The 22680-nt window shown below is 39.7% G+C and overlaps 1 protein-coding gene across 1 annotated transcript in view; it reads left to right on the top strand.

Moving 5' to 3' along the window:
• Window positions 1–22680, top strand: part of twsg1a (twisted gastrulation BMP signaling modulator 1a) — an 83577-nt gene that overhangs the window by 49591 nt on the left and 11306 nt on the right. Inside the window, exon 3 of the mRNA XM_028803698.2 lies at window positions 14037–14136. Coding sequence (XP_028659531.1) covers window positions 14037–14136 — 100 coding nt within the window. The remainder of the gene's footprint in view (window positions 1–14036; window positions 14137–22680) is intronic.

The raw sequence follows: 22680 nt of genomic DNA, 5'->3' as shown, positions 1-22680 counted from the left end.
GTGCACATCCAGGCTTTCTCTGACCACCAAAGAGCTTACAGAGAAGCACTAACTTCTGCCAAGAACACCCATTATGGCAGAATAATAGAAAGTGGCCATGATAACCCAAGGGTTTTGTTCTCTGTAGTTAATAAACTACTCGAACACGCATCTATTCCAACTACCTCTTGTACTGAAGTCTGAGGAATTCCTCCACTTTTTCCGTAACAAAATTAACGATCTAAGTAATTCAACCAACATAAATACGTCATCTGTTTATATCTCTCCCTGTTTTCCCACTCCATCCAGCTCCTTCTCTAAGTTCTCACCAGTCACATCTGCGTTTGTTAATAGATAGATAGATAGATAGATAGATAGATAGATAGATAGATAGATAGATAGATAACCTGCTTTGTAAAATGAGGCCAACTACTTGTGTACTGGACTCAATCCCCACCACACTACTTAAATCCTGCCTTCATGCCATAATCCTGACTGTTACAACAATAATAAACTCATCCCTTGACACTGGCTCTGTGCCGCTCACTTTTAAAATTGCTTCTGTAATCCCAATGTTAAAAAAGTCTGGTCTTGATGCTGACAATCTTAACAATTTCCGGCCTATTTCCCACTTACCTTTCCTGTCAAAAGTTCTTGAGTGTGTTGTAGCTTCCTAACTCACCAGTTACCTAACCTCTAATAATTTGATGGAACCCTTTCAGTCTGGTTTCAGGGCGCGGCACAGCTGTGAAACTGCTCTGCTACGGGTAACCAATGATTTGCTTATGGCAGCAGACTCTGGATAAACTAGCATATTAATTCTGTTAGACCTCAGTGCAGCATTTGACACTGTCAGACATGACATCCTACTGTCCAGAATGGAGAACATGCTGGGTATCTCTGGTACTTCCCTCCACTGGTTCAAGTCCTATCTGACTGATAAGCAAGAGTTTGTTAGTCTTGGCAACAGCAGATCCAGTTCAGCGCCAGTCACACAAGGAGTCCCTCAAGGCTCTGTCCTTGGTCCTCTGCTTTTCTGTATTTACATGCTTCTGCTTGGCCATATCCATAGCTATGGACTGGGTTATCATTTTTATGCAGACGATACTCAACTCTACTTCAGTGTTAAAAGTGGAACATCAGAGCTTCCTCAGCTCACAACCTGTCTTAGTGAAATTAAAACCTGGATGGAGCAGAACTCTTTAAAATTAAATTGCAATAAAACTGAACTCCTGCAAATTGGGACTGAAATGCAACTTAATAAAATGAGCTCCTTCCCAGTCTATCTTGGCGGTGATCTCATCAGACCTGCCTCTACTGTAAAAAATCTTGGTGTCATTTTTGATTCCTCTCTCTTATTCCGCCCACATAAATCACATTAAGAAACTTTCTTACTTTCACCTCCGTAACATATATCCGGACACGTGTTCGCTCCTTCCTCTCCTTCTCTAATGCTGAGAAACATGTCCGTGCTTTTATCACATCCCGCATCGATTATTGTAATTCCCTACTGGCAGGTACCCCTTCTAATCTTATATCACAGCTCCAGCTTATTCAAAACTCAGAATTTTTCAGAATTCACTGTCTTAATCTTCTTTATTTATGTATCTGGTTTGTACAATGCTATATACTGTATACACTGCCGTTCTTTATTATCTCTATATATAATCTTCATTTGGATCTTGATCTTTGTTTGTCCGCAAATGAATTAGAAGAAGATGCACTAGATGGCAGTAGAGAGACAGCTAAAACATAGGCATTGCATTAAGAATCTCCTCCAGGCTTATACTACTGAAGACTGTAGTACTCCAGTCACACCTCAAAACACAGATATTCAAACTAAACAAATTGTTGTGCTTTAAATTAACTAATCTTTATATATAATCTTCATTTGGGTCTTGATCTTTGTTTGTCCGCGAATTCCACGCATGCATAGACCACCTTCCAGTTTAGTACATTGTTGTTACTCACGGATGTCAACAATGTGCCAGAATAACGGAAGGGGTGGTGGACAGTGTTATGCTAGTTAGCGCCTGAGGCCTGGTTAGAGAATGAGATTGCCGAAGATAAAAGGTGCGTGCTTACGTAACATATGAAAGAAAAAAAGACAGTGGGTAAAATGAATGACAACGTAACAGTACGTTCCGGAAATTATTATCGTTACGTTGTAGCCGGCGAGTGCTGCGCGTCTCACAGTTGTACCGTGGCTTGCTCACATGTCAGTGAAGTGATCCCTATTTATGCTTTAAAGAGCCTGGATACCTATGTGTCCCCCTTTTATAAACATTGCTCCGTGTATATTGCCTTACTCTTTGGATTGCCACAAAGCAACCTGCGAGATTGGAGAAAGGTTGAGAAGAGATCTTGAGAGGAAATGACAGCGTCGTGAAAACGAGACGGACTGTGAACGGAGAGAAGCAGAAATGCTCCTACACCACCACATAATTACTATTCGGACAGTGATTCCGTGTAGGCCATTCCTATCGAGTCAATGTCCAAGGGTTTTCTTTTGTAATTTTGTTTCCCTTATAAAAATCATAATGCTGTGCGATGAAGGGCCCCGTTCATGACTGGCAGCCGCATTTAACACACTCAACGTAGTTGGGCGCACATGGCTAGTATTCTGTAAGTGCCTTGAGCATGGGAAAGGCGCTATATAAATAAAATGTATTATTATTATTATTATTAGATTTCCTATTCCTTGTGGACACACCTTTTTTGGTAATCAATAGGTGCTTATGTCATCCTCAGGAATGTGTAATGTGTCTTTTTATGCAGTGTGTTGTACCGAATAGAAGTCTAATTTCAGATATATTTTGCTTTTTCTTCGGCCACCAAGCATTGCATCAGAATAGAGCCGACCAGCATTCACCTCTAGCAGTAGTTTGGCTGTTCTAACAGGGTCTTTATAGATAGTTGCATGTAAATGTTACAAGCCACTGACTAATTTTTTATTTATAACTTTTTTCAGCAATCAGAAATGACATTTGTTTAATTAGTTTGTGTATAATCATATCAGTAAAATTTGATTGTTGTGATACCGCGCCCACATATCTTAGTACTTATTCATTAACCATAGTAAATTTTTCACTTAATATACAGTATTTTCTGTATGTATTGTTACAAAATAGCAAAGCCCAACTAATGCACACAATACATGCTAGATATTTATTTTATGTATTTCCGCCATGGTGTTCTTTCATTGTCTCCCATTGAAGGTTTCACGGTGAACTTGGACATGGCTCTGCTACATTAATGGAACAAGCATGGGAAAGGTACTATAAAAAAGCATGCATTATCATTGAAAAACAAGTATTGGAGCAGACAGAATAACTATGTAATAGTGCAGCTAAATATCTTGGAAGGGATGGAAGTCATTGGTATGTGCCTCCTGGTGTAATGAATCATGGCAGGCAGATGGTGGATTTAAAAATGCCACTACATCTCACAACCAAATTCTAGTCCCAATTCCCTACTTCTCCTTCTGTCACCTGTAAAGCTGTCTGTTTTCCTTACATTAAATATGTAGTCTTTTTAGAGAGAAAAGTTTTTATACTGTGCCTTGGTTAGTTTCAATTATTTGTGCTTTCTTGGCCATCCACGGTAATCCTTGCTTAGAAACTCAGATATGTGCATCCTGCTACATCGTAACTATAATTATAAATAAACAATCATGGCACAGTTAACTCAGTGTCCATAGTCCAATAACAGTTTTTAAATTAACGTTATCTCTATCCACACTAGTGTTTTTACATTATTTACAAAAGTATCTCCATTATTACTAAAAGGACAGAAAACACATTAAGTAGACATTCACCTACATTGGGGATGCATGCACTGCCAGAAAAAAATCCTTAAAGTAGTGGTAGTGCTGCCAGCCCAGTACTATAGCAGCCAGCTAATTATTTGTCTTTTGCTCAAATATGTAGCATTCAAACTGTACAAAACATAATTTAGATGCATACAGTTAAGCAGCACAAGAAGTGCCGTGGACTGCAACTCTTCTATGTTTTCTGTGCTGGAATTTTCTTTTTCCGTGGATGGTGACCATCCATGGAATGAAATGTTGTAATGAGCAGAAGCCAATCAAGGAAGGGCCACATAATAAGTACAAACCAATCAGAGTGTGATTAAGAGTCTGAGTTTTCAAACAAATCTTTATTTTCACCTGTCCACATTACAATGCTGTGTCTGTGCATTCAGAAGTACATGGCCCTGGAGAATGTTTTCAAAAGTGTTTATTTTCAGGGGCTGAAAACACTGGGGTAGTGTGGACAAAATATGAAAATAGAAATTAATGTCTATGTTTAAACAAAAACTTGGTAGAGTGGATGGGGCCACAGCTGCAGTCAGATATTTTAACTCTGTTATGCTGTAACTTCATTTATCATTTGCATCTTTTACTTTGAGGTCTGGACTTTCAAGGCTCTTACGTAAGCTGCAATCCTTGTATTGTGTAGCAATAATAGGAAATGAAACTGGTACATTAAGACATAACTATGCTGATAACCACCATTATCTTCATCGGTTTAATGTCAATTTTCCAAATTAGCTGGTTTACTCCAAATCAACTTTATGAGGAATAATGTGTGTGTTTTAATTAAACTGGTTGTGTGGGAGCTCTTGGTTGGTGATGTTTTATTTTCATGACTTTATTGTACCGATTAAGTGCAGTAAGTAAAATTAACACCTCTGAGGCCATCACTTTTTAGTGAAATGCTTTCTCCCTAACAATTCTGCACATGTTGTGTTTCCTCCATATTATTAGAAAGTGGAAACTTTTTCTTGACTCCTGAATCAATCCACTTTGCTTTTAGTAAAAATATAGAACATTTGCTTATGCTGAAGAAGTTTATCATTCAATCTTGTATGCATTTACTGTACTTAATTCTCTCTAAATGCATTCAGATACTAAGTGCGTTACAAATGTTAATCATTAGTACACTGCTAACAAATTCTCATTCGAGATAGAGAAGTTAACACTATTGTTTTGTATCAATAAATATTTCTCCACTTTGTTTCACAAAGTGTTTAAACATGACAAATTTAAAGCCATGAAATTTAATAACTATTTTTTTTTAAGATATGAGCATACAAAATTTAAATGGTTTCAATATTTTTTGTAAGTGTAGCATAAAATATATCGTTCAATAAGTAATTGCTTCCTCGCCACGTGTCTACCCAAAGATGTACATCTCAGTAACACCTCCTTGAAGGTCTGTAGAAGCCTTAGTAGCGCTTGGTAAATGTTGTGATTCTTCTTGCTACTGCATTTGTTTACATGTAAGCTTTTCAGGTGAATGTGATTTTTTTTTTTTTTCTTTTTTTTTTTTTCTGTCTCAATACAAATGTTGTCATGTCTGTCTATCATGGAGAAACCGCTTGTGGCTGTAATGACAGGCTCTCTGTAGTGCATGAGCTTTAACTGCCGTGTCGTTAAAGGCGCAGCCAAGCACTGGCCATTAATAGGGTGTGGTAGCAGTTTTAAATGTCGAAAATGATAGCCCAGCAGGGGCATGTCTGCACACATTTGAATGAGAGCTTCTGGGGGGAAAAAAAAACTTTCTCACAAATAAATGCTACTTTCCTTTTTTGTTCCTAGTAGACTTTGGTGTTTTCTCTTTCGTGAGGTGCCAAGACCTCGCCCCTTAGAAGAGCTTTATTTAGCTTTTTTTTTTTTCTTCATTTGTTATTCCATCAATATAAATTAGAAAGCAGTCTTTTATCACCTCAGTGGTCAATACCAAAGTAAAAATCACTGACGTATAAAGTATCTCTCCTGCCTTTTTAAAGAACTCTCTGGGCTAGAATGTTTTTTTTTTTAATTTTTTTTGTATATTTTTATTAAAATGAGTTAAATTTCAATCAGGCTTATTTAACGTAAGGAGTTTGCCTGAAGGGGAATCAATCCCCAATTTTAATTTTTTTTTTTTTTTTAATAATGTACCGAGCGGGTGTGGGTATACTTATTGCCCCCCGACTTGGAGCCTGTACATTGGGGTTTACCCCGGTAGACGAGAGGGTAGCCTCCCTCCGCCTTCGGGTGTGGGGACGGGTCCTAACTGTTGTTTGTGCGTATGCACCGAACAGCAGTTCAGAGTACCCACCCTTTTTGGAGTCCCTAGAGGGTGTGCTAGAGGGCATACCTTCTGGGGACTCCCTTGTACTGCTGGAGGACTTCAATGCTCATGTGGGCAATGACAGTGAGACCTGGAAGGGCGTGATTCGGAGGAATGGCCCCCCCGATCTGACCCCGAGCGGTGTTTTGTTATTGGACTTCTGTACTCGTCACGGATTGTCCATAACAAACACCATGTTCAAGCATAGGGGTGTTCATATGTGCACTTTGCACCAGGACACCCTAGGCCTCAGTTCGATGATCGACTTTGTGGTCGTGTCGTCGGACTTGCGGCCACATATCCTGGACACTCGGGTGAAGAGAGGGGCGGAGCTATCAACTGATCACCACCTGGTGGTGAGTTGGCTTCGATGGTGGGGGAGGATGCCGGTCAGGCCTGGTAGGCCCAAATGTGTTGTGAGGGTCTGCTGGGAACGTCTGGCAGAGCCCCCTGTCAGAAGTAGCTTCAACTCCCACCTCCGGCAGAACTTCGACCATGTCCCGAGGGAGGTGGGGGACATTGAGTCCGAATGGACCATGTTCCGTGCCTCTATTGAGGCGGCTGACCGGAGCTGTGGCCGTAAGGTGGTCGGTGCCTGTCGTGGCGGCAATCCCCGAACCCGTTGGTGGACACCGGCGGTGAGGGATGCCGTCAAGCTGAAGAAGGAGTCCTACCGGTCCCTTTTGTCCTGTGGGACCCTGGAGGCAGCTGATAGGTACCGGCAGGCCAAGCGGAATGCAGCTTCGGTGGTTGCTGAGGCAAAAACTCGGGCGTGGGAGGAGTTTGGGGAGGCCATGGATAACTACTTTCGGACGGCTTCGAGGAGATTCTGGTCCACCGTCCGGCGTCTCAGGAGGGGGAAGCAGTGCAGTGTCAACACTGTATATGGTGGTGATGGTGCGCTGCTGACCTCGACTTGGGACGTTGTGAGTCGGTGGGGGGAGTACTTCGAAGACCTCCTCAATCCCATTAACATGCCTTCCAATGAGGAAGCAGAGCCTGGGGACTCGGAGGTGGTCAAAAAACTCCTTGGTGGCAGGGCCCCGGGGGTGGATGAGATACGCCCAGAGTTCCTCAAGGCTCTGGATGTTGTAGGGCTGTTTTGGTTGACACGTCTCTACAACATCGCATGGACATCAGGGACAGTGCCTCTGGATTGGCAGACCGGGGTGGTGGTCCCCCTCTTTAAGAAGGGGGATCGGAGGGTGTGTTCCAACTACAGAGGGATCACACTCCTCAGCCTCCCTGGAAAAGTCTATTCGGGGGTTCTGGAGAGGAGGGTCCGTCGGATAGTCGAACCTCGGATTCAGGAGGAACAGTGTGGTTTTCGTCCTGGTCGTGGAACAGTGGACCAGCTCTACACCCTTAGCAGAGTCCTGGAGGGTGCATGGGAGTTCGCCCAACCAGTCTACATGTGTTTTGTGGACTTGGAAAAGGCGTTCGACCGTGTTCCTCGGGGGATCCTGTGGGAGGTGCTCCGGGAGTATGGAGTACCGGACCCCCTGATAAGGGCGGTTCGGTCCCTGTACAACCGGTGTCAGAGCTTGGTCCGCATTGCCGGCAGTAAGTCGAACCCGTTTCCAGTGAGAGTTGGACTCCGCCAGGGCTGCCCTTTGTCACCGATTCTGTTCATAACTTTTATGGACAGAATTTCTAGGCGCAGCCAGGGTGATGAGGGGGTCCGGTTTGGTGGACTCAGGATTGGGTCACTGCTTTTTGCAGATGATGTTGTCCTGTTTGCTTCATCAGGCCGTGATCTTCAGCTCTCTCTGGATCGGTTCGCAGCTGAGTGTGAAGCGGCTGGGATGGGAATTAGCACCTCCAAATCCGAGACCATGGTCCTCAGCCGGAGAAGGGTGGAGTGCCCTCTCAGGGTTGGGAGCGAGATCCTGCCTCAAGTGGAGGAGTTCAAGTATCTCGGGGTCTTGTTCACGAGTGAGGGAAGAATGGAGCGTGAGATCGACAGGCGGATCGGTGCGGCGTCCGCAGTGATGCGGGCTCTGCATCGGTCTGTCGTGGTGAAAAAGGAGCTGAGCCATAAGGCAAAGCTCTCAATTTACCGGTCGATCTATGTTCCTACCCTCACCTATGGTCATGAGCTATGGGTAGTGACCGAAAGAATGAGATCGCGAATACAAGCGGCTGAAATGAGTTTCCTCCGCAGGGTGTCTGGGCTCTCCCTTAAAGATAGGGTGAGAAGCTCAGTCATCCGCGAGGGGCTCAGAGTAGAGCCGCTTCTCCTCCGCATCGAAAGGAGTCAGATGAGGTGGCTCGGGCATCTGATCAGGATGCCTCCCTGGTGAGGTGTTCCGGGCACGTCCAACCAGGAGGAGGCCCCGGGGAAGACCCAGGACACGGTGGAGGGACTATGTCTCCCGGCTGGCCTGGGAATGTCTCAGGATTCTCCCGGAAGAGCTAGAAGAAGTGGCCGGGGAGAGGGAAGTCTGGGCATCTCTGCTCAAGCTGCTGCCCCCGCGACCCGACCTCGGATAAGTGGAGGAGAAAGGATGGATGGATGGATAATGTACTTCAAACTCCAGTGTGATGATGAGTTGAGATACCAACCAAATATCAACTCAGGGGAAAAAAAAAAAAACACATCTCCATTTTTGCCCCAACACTCAGATTCTCAGTCTCACTAAGCAAGATTATGATGGCTTATAATGTGTGTTTAAAATGTGACTCATTAGGTATGATGATGAAATCCATTATTGATTCTGATAATTTAGGCTGGTTAATATGGAAACGGCCTTGACTGAAGACTAAATTTCCAATTAAAGACTTTAGAGTTGCCATGTACTTTCCCCTGTCCATTTATTGCCATTGTCAACATTTGTTCTCATTTTGCTTTATATAATCAGGGTATGTTGGATAGGTTAAATTAACTGATGTGAATGTTTACTGTAGGCAGTTTGCTTAGTTCATACAATACAGACAATGAACTGTAAATAATTGGATGACCAAGCAGCAAGCATGGCAAGTGACATAATACTGGGCTCAACCCTCCCCCTTTGGAGCCTCTTAACACATCATGAGGTGGCATTTTACAGATGTAGTTTTCAGGAAGCAATTGTACATACTCGTTCATAACAAGTTAGTTTAGAATTGCCTGTTTACCTGGTTTAACACATCAAATCAAATAAAAAATATTTACTTTTGACAAATGTTACTGTCTTGCATGTTGTTTGAGCCTGCATACTATATGATTTCACATACATGTTACACAGCAGAGTCCTGCAAAGTATGATGTCGCTCAAAGCAGCCAATTGCATGCATTGCCACATTGGACTGCTTACAATATGTGTTGCACTGGTGCTTCCTTTTCAATTGTCTGTTGCTGCACTTTCTCACATGTATTGTTAGTGTGTACTATAGAGAGACATATCACCCATTTGACATCGTGCCATGCCACTGCCACCAAGTTTTCTGCCCGCATGAAAACCGTATTGTCACCTCTCCATCTTCAGCCTGTCTGGCTTCAACTGTGAAGCCATGTGTCTCCTGTTCACCCTCACTATGCCACAAGCTCCAATTTCCCTGCTCTGTAGCTCCATGAACAATTCTGGTGATGTATAAACATTGTCCATGTACACAACATGACCCAAATGTTCATAGCCCTGAAGCAGCTCCTGCACAACCTGACTTGTCAAGGGACAGTTCTGTCTTTGAAAGAAATACTTTCCTCTATATGTAGTGTAGTGTTTGCTTCTGCCAGTACAAAATCCTTTATGCCATACTTTGTGGGCTTATCTGGCATATATTGGTGTCCCTTCTATTTTATTATTATTTTATTATTTCATAGATTCATGCACAGACAAATCACAGCCAGGCTGATAAATTTGTTTATATGTTGGTTCCACAATGTCACGCAGGGGCTGAACTTTATACATGGGGCTTGTAGCCTGGCTCACCCCTTTGGATTTGCTTCTGGTTATCACAGAAGTGAATAAAACTTTGCAGCGGCATAATCTGTCTAAAGCTACCAGGGGACAAAGCAAATTTGGACCAATGCTCCCTGAAGTTATATCACCAGTCTAGTCCCATCTCTATTTGTAATGCCACAACGCCCTTCATCTCGTCTTTTGTTGTGGGTTTCCACTTTGAAAAACGAGAATGTGGTACAAGCGCAGCCCGCGATTCAAAAAATTTCTCTGCCTACCTATTTGTCTCGTCTGACAGTAGCTGAAAAGCAGCATCAGGAGAGAACAGCCTGAAAGTAGTTCAGTGGCTAGTAGTCTGTCGTGTCCCGCAGCAAGCCATGCTGTCTTGTGAAGTCCGGTAGCCAGTATGGCTCCTACAGATCAATGTCTGGGTATTCCTCCCACACGAACCTTGCTGTAGGTGCATCAGCTGCGCAGATGCACCCAGCTGGCAGCCAATCAGCCGGGGCTACATCGGCTGGAGTTCGATCAGCTGGGGCTGCATCGGCTGGAGTTCGATCAGCTGATGCCAGTTCCTCACTCTCTTGTTCTATCTCCTGATCACTGTCAACAGAATCCGATTCTGAAAAATCAGAGTCTGACTGCGCGATAATGTGCAAAACATTGTCTGCTGATTATTTTCTTTTCTGCACTTGTTTCGCTCCCTTGTGAGATGTCAGTGCCATCTTGCCTTTGTTTACATTTCGTAACACACACACACACACAGAAGGATTAGATGCAGAGTCAATGAGTCTAACATTCCTCCAAGCAGAGAGGGAATGCCTGTAACGTAACAGTAAGTTTTGTTGCCATTAACAGCTCATTGTCTCCCTCTACTCCTGGATGTCGACATGCGCCCTCAACCCCTCCTGTCGACAAAAGTCGACATCCACACTAAAAGAGTGTGGTACCCGGCTGGGGTTCATGCCCGGCCGGGATGCCCAGGAGGACAGGAGGAGGGCTTGTGCCTCCTCCAGAACACGAGGGGGCGCCCGCCCTGGTTGCTTTGGGGGCCACGGGTACAGAGCTTGGAAGCTCAAACCTGTTGGTGCCCGTGGTCACCGCCAGGGGGCGCCCCGATGCCTTGGGAGCCCTGGACCTCAGCACTTCCGCCACACCTGGAAGTGCTGGGGGGAAGAGGATTGGGGACACCTGGAGGACTTCCGGATACACAGCCAGAGCTTCTGCCACACAGGGGTGTGGCTACAGAAGCTCCTCGGGTTGTACCTGGAGTCCACCCAGGGTATATAAAAGGGGTCACCTCCCTCCATTCATTGGCAAGAGTCGGGTGGAAGAAGGACGGAGCTCAGAGGAGAGGAGTGGAGGCGGACCAGAGACTAGAAGGCATTGTGTTGTGTGGGCCGGAATATTTAGCTGGCCATTCATCACAAGAGTTAAAGAACAGCGTTAAATGGATGAACAGTAATAATTACAAACATGTTTCCATGAAAGCTGCAGGATTATAGATGGGCATACAGTAGCTGTATAAGACTGTCTGAATCAGAATGTAATGGTCGCCTGTGTGTGTGTTGTGACCAGCTCCTACCTGTAAAAATGAAATTTCAATCCTCCTGACCCAGTTAGTCTGAAGATTTCAGTGTCTCCCATATCTTTTTTTTTTTGTTTTTATATAATATATACTGTGTATACTGTGTATGTATGTATGTATGTGTGTATATATATAATTTCCTCACCCAGTCCAACTCCAGGCATTCTGATTTTCCTCCCAGCTACGAAAGTTGTGCAGATTAAATTAATTGATGACTGTAAATCAGTGTATTGTGGATATACATGTGCTTAATGTACCCTGCAATGCACTATAGCCATGTGAGAGGGTTGGTTCCTGTCTTGTCTGATGTAGTTGGGAGACACTCAATCCAACCATCCCTAAATTAAGCTAAGTGTGCTCAAAAGATGGATGAATGGGTTCTAGCCTTTATGTCATAAATAGTAAAATTAAACAAATATCATAGTGGAAATAAGTTCACCAACTCCTATATCACCATGTGGAAAAGCAATTGCCCTCTAACCTTAACACTTGGTTGTGCCACCTGTAGCCACAACAACTGCAGTTAAATGCTTCCGGCAACAGGATATCATTCTTTGGCATTACTGTGGAGAAATTTTGGCACACTCTTCTCTACAGAATTGTTTTATTTCAGCCACATTGGAGAGAATTCAACTATGATCTGCTCACTATGATCCCACCACAACATCTCAATGGGGTTCAACTCAGGACTTTGACTAGGCCAAAACTTTTTTCCCCCACAGTCATTCAGTGGCTGTGATCTGGGTTGTTCTGCTTCAACTTCAGATTGACGACTGGACGTTCCCCTTTGGTGCTTTCCGTGCTTCTTTCAATTCTGGTAAGTCATCCAGGCCCTGAAGCAGAGAAGCATCCCCACACCATCACACTTTCACCACCATGTTTGAATTTGGGTGCGATGTCCTTCTCGTGGAAAGCTTTTTTTAGCTTTCTATCAGATACCGGCACCATTGTCTTACAGAAAGTTCCACTTTTGACTCCTCTGTTCAGAGAATGTTATCACAGAAGTTTTTGGAGTAACCAATATGTTTATTTGACAAATGTTAGGTGATCCTTTATGTTCCTCATTTTTAGCAGTTCCTTTCACCTTGCAACTCTCCTACAGATACAATAAAGGTGGAATCACAAATGTTGACATTGACTGAGCATAGAGGCCTGAAGTTCCTTAGATGTTCATTTAGGCTCTTCTGTGACTTCCTGGATGAGATTTCAATGTGCTCTTAGATTAATTTTACAAGGCCTGCCATTCCTAGGAAGATTAGACACTGTTCCAGTTTATCTCCATTTAGACATGATGGCTCTCGCAGTGGTTTTCTGGAGTCCTTTCCCAGTTGACGTATTTCAACAAATTTCTTTCTCTGGTCTTCTGGAATTTGTTTAGATCGAGGTTTAGTGTGCTGCTTGTTGAGACCTTTCAGCCAATTTCCCATTGCTGGAAAGGTTTATGTGATATTTAGATTTAATAGGGCTGGCATTCAAGATTGGGTGTGTCTAGTGTCTGATTTAAACTGCTGTCATTTTAAGTTTGGTTCATTAGTTGATTGTTGGAGATTTTCGGGTTGATGATAGTCTGAAAATGAACTCCCAAACGTACTGCCAATTTCTGGAAGATATTTTCTTCAAGCAGTGGTACAGGTAGAAATCTGTTGCACTCCAGAAGGCACAGTGCTCCTACGCATGCATCCAAATACTCCACTGCTTAGCTGGCCATCATAGGTCTTTAAAGATGACTAAATATTAACTTGGCCCCATTCCTCAAGTAACTTAAAGAACTTTAAATGTGAGATTTATTGTAAAGGAAGACAATACATCTCTTTGAATAGCATGTGGGAGGCTGTGAATGCTGCTTCAATGCAAGTTCATTGTGACCAAGAAAGTGACAGACTTTATTTGGTGGGTGGGTGGGGGGGGGGGGGGCTCATGGCAGTTACTGAAAAGGAAGATGGCTTTATTGGTCATGGAATATTTTTAGAAGGGCAAAAATATCAATGTTATGTCAAATGTTATATGTCATTTTATGCTGCTTATTTGAAAGACAAAGCTTACTTTTCTTTGTTAAACATTCAGGTTTGAAGTAAAGTAAAATTTTGAAATGACTAACAGATTTGTAGTTGTTGAACAGTAAAATGAATCCTGAGGAAATACCATTTGCCTAATAATTGTGAACACAGAGGTTAAGAGATTTTAAACATTCTTGTTTGATCTGAAAAGAACACTATTTTTAGATGTGGTTTTAAAACTACATACTGATTTCATTTAATAAAAAAAAATAAAAAAAAGGGGGTCTGGTTTGTAAAATAGTCATTGGTTTAAAATGGAAGACCGTGCCTTGTCAGAGGCTCTATGATTTACTGCGGATGACTCAAGAGTATTTAGTTATTTCCATTTTTATCTCTCTAACCTCATCCATCCCCTACCCCCCCCCCCCATAACACACACACATTTTAATTTATAGAGTTTTCTCTTGTGCAGGAGTTATGTCAGTGTCGACCCACAGATGAAAACTGCTCGTGCTGTAAGGAGTGCATGCTGTGTCTTGGCTCTCTCTGGGATGAGTGCTGTGACTGTGTAGGTAAGTGCTTCATTTGTCATGCCTTTTTGCATCTTTTTAAGTCTTTAGTATTTACTAAACAAACTCTATAAAATGCAATTTTATTACTGTTGCACAGGCAGCAATGTTGATGGATTTCAAGGAATAAAATATCCAGAAGCTAGTAACTTTATAAAGTGGTCTTTAATTTTTTAGACAAAATGTAATTATATATAATATAAGCAGATTATAAAAGACGTAAACCAACACTCTACTTCTAATTATAGTAGGAGGCTACTTCCATGAAGTGCAGTTGACTTTGTGTAAAACTATACTAGAAAGGCTGTACTCAGTTTTGGTAATTTGAGAAAAAAGTGTATATTCTGGTGTACTGGGCTACCACCACAGTGTTTTGGCAGCACAGTAAAGGATACAGTAAGGTGTAAAAAAAAAAAAAAAAAAAACACTAAAAAACATGTGAAATTGTGGAATACTTTAATTACTCGGTTGGCAAATGTGGTTAATTTCAGGGGTAGAAGTTCAACTCAAGTTATGTGGTAAGAGTGCCAAAATATCTGAGTTAGTCAGGTGTTGAACAAGTCTATTACTGTGAATTTGTGACTTTTCAATTCAACAATAGCATATGTGTGCTTTAAAATAATCACTGTAAATATTACAGCTGCAGCAATCGATTATTTGAATAATTGAGTGTTCTGCTGAATATTCTATTTATTAATCAGGTAACTGGATGAAAATACTTTTGCTTTTCTTAAGAGCAATAGTAAATATACAAAAAATAAGACATCTCTCTCAAAATTAACAGCTAGTTGATTTCCTATTAAGAAAAATATTTTTATAGCTTAAATAAAATCAGTAAAAATTATAAAATTTAAATTATTTGTTAAAACTATACCCATTTAGTGCATTTAACTGCCATATTACATTCTGAGTTTTAAAGAAGACATTGCCTGAAATGCAAAAATTAATAAATTAAAAATAATACATCAATTACTACTTTAAAAAAAAAATTGCATACATACAGCCTTAAACTGAGGCATAAATTAATAACGCATAAGACACACTTTAAAGAGTTAATTTTTTTCATTACATTTTCTGTCCTATTCTGTGGCCTGTCTGTTCGCTTCACCCAAATCACATATTCACGTCATGTATCCACAGTGTAAACGTGCGTGCGACTCTAATAATCATTGTGTGAAACACAATGAGCTTGTTGAGGTGTAGTTACATGGATTGAATGAAGCTTCAATGCAAAGAATTTGCTTCAATTATTTTTAGTAGTCGAATTACTCGAGTTTCACAAGGAATTGTTTCAGCCCTAGTAAATATTGTCAGCTTAAATATTGGAGTGAAGTTGTCCTAATACAGCTGATGATTAAGTGTAGTGGAAATGCCGGATTTTTGTTAAAACTTCAAAAAAATTCAAACATTTAAGTTACTTCTGGGACAGTTGTATGTTCTGCTATGCTGTTATTTCTCACAGTAAAAACTTCAGTTTTAACTTGTAAGAGAATCAGATTTTAAAAAATTTTCTTTTTCTTCCTTTTTTTTTTTTCTTCAGTGAAACAAGGCATACTATACTTTAGGGTGAGCAACTGGTCAAAGCTATAATTACGATGATGTGGAAAAATAGAGATACATTTTATCATACATTATTTTACTAAACCATTTTTAATACACACCATTTTTGTTGTTTTAATGCTCTTACTGTTCATCATTTTGCAAGTAGTGTCAAGATTAACACTACGCTCTCACAGACCAGTGACCTGGGTTTGAATCCTGGCTCAGCCTCTCCATGCCCCAACGGATATTCTTAAGGTTAAGTGGAGGCTTGAAACCAACTCAAAATGGATTTAAGTTATCAGTAAGATATTTTAACTGATGGAAGAAAAAAAGAGTGATCGTTAACTGATTTGAACAGTTCTTAGATATTTATAACATAAAGTATGTCAGCATTTCATTATGGAGATAGACCTCTGTTTGTTTATTTGGTAAATTAGTAGTGGGGCACTCAAGGACACTTGCCCCCTCAATGTAACTGACCTCTCATTGGCAGGCTGTGGTGGAGTGTTAAATGAGTAATATCTAGCACAGGGGTAGGCAACGTCAGTCCTGGAGTGCCACAGTATGTGCAGGTTTTTGTTCCAACCCAGTTCCTTAACGAGAACTCAATTATTGCTGATGAAGCACATATTGCTTAAGTGACATTTTGATGCTTCATTTTAGTGGTCTCGCTTGTTAAGGTTCTCCAACCTTAATTGCTTATTTCAATCTTAAACTGCTGCATTCAGTGTTTTAATTGCTCCTTATTAGCAATAAGATGTAAAAGACAAAGCAGCCAGCAGTTCTCCAGCTAGCTTTTTTCCAATTACATCTGTGTGTGTTCATCATGCACGGTTTGATTTAATAAAACACTTAATAGAAAAATGTGATAGACTGAAAATGATCTGTTTTAGGCTTCAAATCATTTGGATGATATCCTTGGAAAGGAAAAAAATCTATGATATAAAAGCCTTACATTGCACAGACTAACAAGCCATAAAATTAAATAAGGTCTGAGATTGGCAGTGATTGGTTTCTAATTAAGCAATTGGGTTGAATGAAAACCTGTAGCCACTGCGGCTCACCAGGACCGACATTGCCTACCCCTGTTTTACATCTTATTGCTAATAAGGAGCAATTAAAACACTGAATGCAGCAGTTTAAGATTGAAATAAGCAATTAAGGTTGGAGAACCTTAACAAGCGAGACCACTAAAATGAAGCATTAAAATGTCACTTAAGCAATATGTGCTTCATCAGCAATAATTGAGTTCTCGTTAAGGAACTGGGTTGGAACAAAAACCTGCACATACTGTGGCACTCCAGGACCGACGTTGCCTACCCCTGATCTAGCAGATACAGCAGGTTGATGTATATTTTGTATGCCTTTATTTATAATGTTAAAGAACCAGGAGGCTGGTCAAACTAGTTTTCTATCCCCAGAGTTTCATTGCACCTTCAGAGGCAGTTTTATGGTTTAATTGTTTCATTTTTTGTTTTGTTTGGAACTATAGAAAATTCTAGACCTGGGGGGGGGGGGTGCACTGTTTCATTAGTTAATATTACATCCACATATTGTAAAGTAACTGAAGGGAGTTGTACTTGAGCTGTTTCATTGGAGAATGATATCAGGAAGTATCTGTAGAGCATGTGTCAGGATTTACAGTGGGCCAATAACCAACACTACCATTGTACTTTTATTTCTTATAATTTGGGCATATTATCAGTGATGCATAATGTAATTGAATTGAATTTGTAACTTCATTCCTGCCTGTTGTTTTACTATATCTTATTGCCCGAGTTTATAAATGTAAAAGGGAAGGGGGAGGATGTGCTAAACTACAGTACCTGACAGTGTGGGAAGAGTATGGGATTAAAGACATTCTGGTAAAGTCTACATAATAGAGTATAAAAGGGAGAAATAGTCACTTCAGATTCTGTATGTCAAAACACAGACTGATAACAGAAATCTGCTCAACTTAAGTTTATTTTAGCCCATACACTGGGTTTTCTCTGAAAATATGAAAATGCTTTTAAAACTTGGCAGGTATCTAAAATTGGCCCAGCAAATTCAAACAAACCTGTTAAACTACACAATTTTCTCCTGACTGTTTGTGTCTATTTATTATTTATGCATACATTTTATACTGTGAATGTATGACTTTTTTCCTGCAATGAAATCCAGAAAATGTTAGCATGTTTTTGTGGGGGATGGAAGGGAAACAGTTAGAGCCCTAAAATAATCTTTTCATAGTAATATAAAGCATATGCATTTGTTGTGAAAAGATTTTTACAAATTGAAATGTTGAAAACGGGAACAGTTTTGTCTTGAATACTTTCCTGGAGTTAGTCTGTCAAGCCACTGACTAATGTTTTTAAAATATTTCCTGACGTTGCATGGATTTTTTTTTTATAAAAAGCTTATCTGTAGCTTTTAAAAGGAAGAAATGCTTTTATTAAGACACATTTGTGTTTTTTCCCCCTCCATATCCACATCTGTGTTTATTTTAGTGAGTGTGTGTTGGAAAAGAACTCTTTTCAGGTTGTCAGCAGAATTCACTCTCCACCAAAGCTATTTCCTACATTGAGGATAGTAAGATTTTATAATATTCCTAGTTTGTGGATTTTTATAAGGTTGGAGAGGTGCATATTAAAGGCTTATTTAATCACATCACCACCAACCATTTTGATGGCCATTGTCTGGGTTTACCCAGGTTAGCCAGTTGCTGTACTAAATCGTTTTATTCCACCGTCCTGTGCTTTTAGGGTGAGATTCACTCATTCCATATCATAATACACAACCTCTTTCAATATCTTCTTTGATTTCCTTTCTGGCCTCTTCTGTATTTGTGTGTGTAATATATATGTATGTATATATGAACTGTGTGTGTGTATGTATGTGTGTGTGTATATATATATATATATATATATATATATATATATATATATATATATATATAAATATTTATTATACATACATATACGGTATACCAGTGTGGACCCGAGAGTAGGAGGGTGTTATCAACAGTGCCACTAGGAATCGTATTCCTACACTTTTGCTAATCATTCTGCCAAGTGGCATTGTGCCGAGTTGATCAAGTGCGTAATTCTGTCATTTATTCTACAATTGTTAATGTGAAAAAGCATGTCAGGAATTAAAAAAAAAAAAAAAAAAAAAGTGATTGCATTTTTGTAAATTGATGGTGATGGACTTGTTAATAAAGTGTATGCCTTTGAACTGACTGTTTCTCAATAACATTACACTGAACTGCTGAGACACTTTGCATGAAAGCATCAGGAAGAAAACAGCTGAAGCAGCGGCACTCGCAAAACTGCATTTTGCACCAAAACCACACACCTGCACAAACTTCATTGACAGTTTTTGACAGATGCTTTGCACCCCCTGAATCTGCCAGAGATTGCTCCTTGTGACTTCTTTTTTGTTCCCGAAGTTAAAGTTGAGACTTGAATGGAAATTGAGTAGATGACGATTTCTGACCATGAAGAAAATTCAGAAAAAAATCATAGGACGGTCACGCTCTAGATGTGCAAGAGAAATGTTTCTAGGAATGGAAGAAGTGCTGTGGAAAGTGTGTTGCATTTCACAGGGAGGACTTTAATGTTAACTAAAATGGAATCGGTGTATAATGAACTGTTTGTTTTTATTATAATCAATTCGGTAAATTTTTAGGTTCCCCCCCTCGTGTATGTGTATACATTTGTGTATATATATTTGCTGTGCTACCCATTGAAAACCTAAGTAATCAAGATAGACCTCATGTTATTTTATTTGATAGATTGGTTGTCCATTTTGTCTAGTACAATAATACACACCCGATGAGCTGCCCAATTTTGCTGCTTCCTTTCCTTATTGTCAAACTGATCACTCTCATTGTAGGAAGTGTTTTGCTGAGAAAATGTGGCAGTGGTTGCTACCACAGTGACTCTAGCCTAGTCTTTTTGACACTTCAGTTTCTTGATGTGCATGTTGATTTATTGTTATTTTGCAGTCATTCATTGCCCACTTATCATTCATTAGCATTACAGCTATAAACATTTATCACATGGCCCAAGGAAGTCACTACCACTCTGCTGTTGCTGGCTTATAATGTTTACTTTTTTCTTTTGTGGATGGATACACAGATACAGACACTTTTCCATTTATAAAGGTGGATATATACGGTAATAGTTATATATGCCAGTATATTTTTGTGTGTGCCTAATATATGCAGTATATACACATGTCTAAACACATACTGAACATACAGCTTTGCACAGATGAACAAACACACAAATCTGTAAAATTTGTCTTTTCAACTGAATTTCATTAATGTTTAACCAGGAACTTCCATTTCTTTTAGTTCTAAATGAAGCAAATTAGTTGTAATGCAAATTAATAAGTAGAAGCAGTTACTAAAGCTGAGACTTAATATAGTACACGATGAACTTTTTTTCACTGTTTTCACTTTCTGTATGTTAATATCAAATTTCAAAAAGCTGTTATCAAAATTTTAAAAGCCTCATATCAAGTCTTACCCATGTAGTATTTGTTTTCTGGTATATTCACTCTTGTACTATCTTCCTCCTTTTTAATTTAGTTCTGATTTCCTGACATATTTGCGAGAACTTTTACCTTTTCAAATGTAACTACACATTGGGTATATATGTAATGCTGCTAATTAGAAATTAGTTAATTAGTGCAGGTGTTACTGAATTAATGTTATCAGTGACTATGTACAGCAAGGGTACTTGCATTTGATGGTTCATTAGATTGAGCCTTTTTCTAACATGTGGATGGTCAAAGACCAAAGAACTCAAAAGTGTAGAGTCTTTGAAATTTTGCAGCCAGTAAGAAATCTTGTCTTTTACAAGATCTGTAAAAATGAGCTCACTCAGTACAGGAACACAACTGTGAAATTTGAGCACCTGAAAAGCAAACACATGGAAATAATGGTGATCCTCTCTTACTCACTGTTAGTGAGAGTGCACTGGACTATCCCCACCACTTTCATATAATTATTTTCAGCCACCATAACACAGTGCAGAATCCAAGTCATCAACCATATTCAAAGTTTCTGTTTCAAAATATTTATTTTAATAATGGTGAAAGCTGGGATTTGATGCCATACTGTAAAGAAAAAGAAGGCATGAAATACATGTCGGTCAGTTCCTCTCACAGTCTTTGTTTCCATCTAATTAATACAATCAAACTCTATGTGCACTTTGCCTTAATGCATATACGCAGTGTATAAACATAAATATATATTATAAAATACAAATATGCATCCATAGTGCACATACGTATAATTATATATATATATATATATATATATATATATATATATATATATATATATATATATATTGGTTTACAAACATGTATATTAGTTAGTTTTAAGTTCATATTTTGACTATTCTAGATCAGCTACAGTATATTCTGAAATGCATCACTCTGCATACAAATGATAATTTAATTTGGACTGACAGAATGTGAAAATGGATCCATCATTTGCATTGACAAAAAAAAGTGACAGATTTACTTGTGGCTAGCCAAAATAATAACTTTAAGTAACCATGAAGAAGTATAAGAAAGCAATATTTATAACTTCCGCAGTAATAAAGAAGAATAAATCTATGCTGATTATAGCTTAGTACAGTAGTCAAAGTCCTAAATCCGCAGTATATGCACATTTAATTGACAGCCACTCTTTAGTTGTTGCTTGTATAATAAAAAAAGTTGTATTTTATATGGAGAGACGAGCCTCTAAGGACTTTAATCTTTATTTTACTCTGCTTGTAATGTCCATCCAATTCAAACAAATCTATCAATAAATAAACTCTGTATGCAAAGAAAGAAAAATCAAGGAGGTCTTGGTAAGTGACATAAATTACTCTAGGTGGCCCATGTCAGGGGATCTTACAGCTACAAGTTTTAATTGACATGATACTATTTCTGCCTTTTAATGTTAGATTTCATAAGTGAGCTTCTTCTTAATGGTATACGAAGTGAGACACAAAAATAACCGGATTGGTTAAAAAAAAAAAAAAAAAAATTATTGATGAATTGCAGCATTCTAAACATTGTCACCTTCTGTACTCTCCTCCTCCTGATCTCTACACCGCTCCATACGTATCTTCTATTGATTGAAACAGTGCTGGAAGTCTTCTTGCTTGTGGCTCATCATCATGCTTGCAGTTGCTGTCTTCACATTATCCATTGAAGAAAAATGTGTTCCCTTCAGGTCACTTTTGATTTTCGGGAACAAGTAAAAATCACAGGGAGCTAAATTGGGCAAATAGGGAGGATGATCGAGGACTGGAATGTTTTTGTCAATCAAAAAACTGCTTTATGGAAAAAGCATTGTGCGCAGATGTGTCGTCTTCAATCGCTGTTCGCTTTTTTCAAAAGACATTGTTGCGGCAACTCGTGTAGCAAATGTAGTGGAAATACTGACTGAGCTATTCATGTAAAATAGGTTCTTCCCATTAATCTTTTATTAGTGCCTCAAATTAAAGGAAATTCCATATACTGATGAGCAAACCATACTGAATTCTCTTTGCATTGAGTTTGAATAATTTGTTGAAATGCATTGAGGTCAATGGAGAAGAAACGGAAGGAATTTTGAGTGCATTACAATTGTGCAGTGGTCTTCAGTGACCCTGGGGTTAGAGAAGCATTTGCCACAAATGCTGGACCAGTTAAATGTGACCTCTGCTGTGGGGCGGTAATCCTAACCACTATTCCTTTCTGAGGTAAAATCAACAGAATTAAAAATTAAAACGGTAACATTTCTTGTGTACAGGATGCATGAATTCACCTAGGTTTCCCCCAACAGATTCAATAGCAGGTACTCCCCTCTCTCGAACATAAGTTTTCTCTGACGCTTTTACTCATTCGCTGCCACTGCTATCAATAAGCACAATGCTAACACACATGGATTCTGCAATCCTTCCTGTTTGCATCAACTTCACAGCACTCTAGGTAATATTATTAAGAGTAGGCTCACATATTTCACACAAGTCACAT

This window comes from Erpetoichthys calabaricus, chromosome 6 (genome assembly GCF_900747795.2).
Source record: "Erpetoichthys calabaricus chromosome 6, fErpCal1.3, whole genome shotgun sequence".
Lineage (NCBI taxonomy): Eukaryota > Metazoa > Chordata > Cladistia > Polypteriformes > Polypteridae > Erpetoichthys > Erpetoichthys calabaricus.
This window is presented reverse-complemented; position numbering and strand designations above follow the sequence as displayed.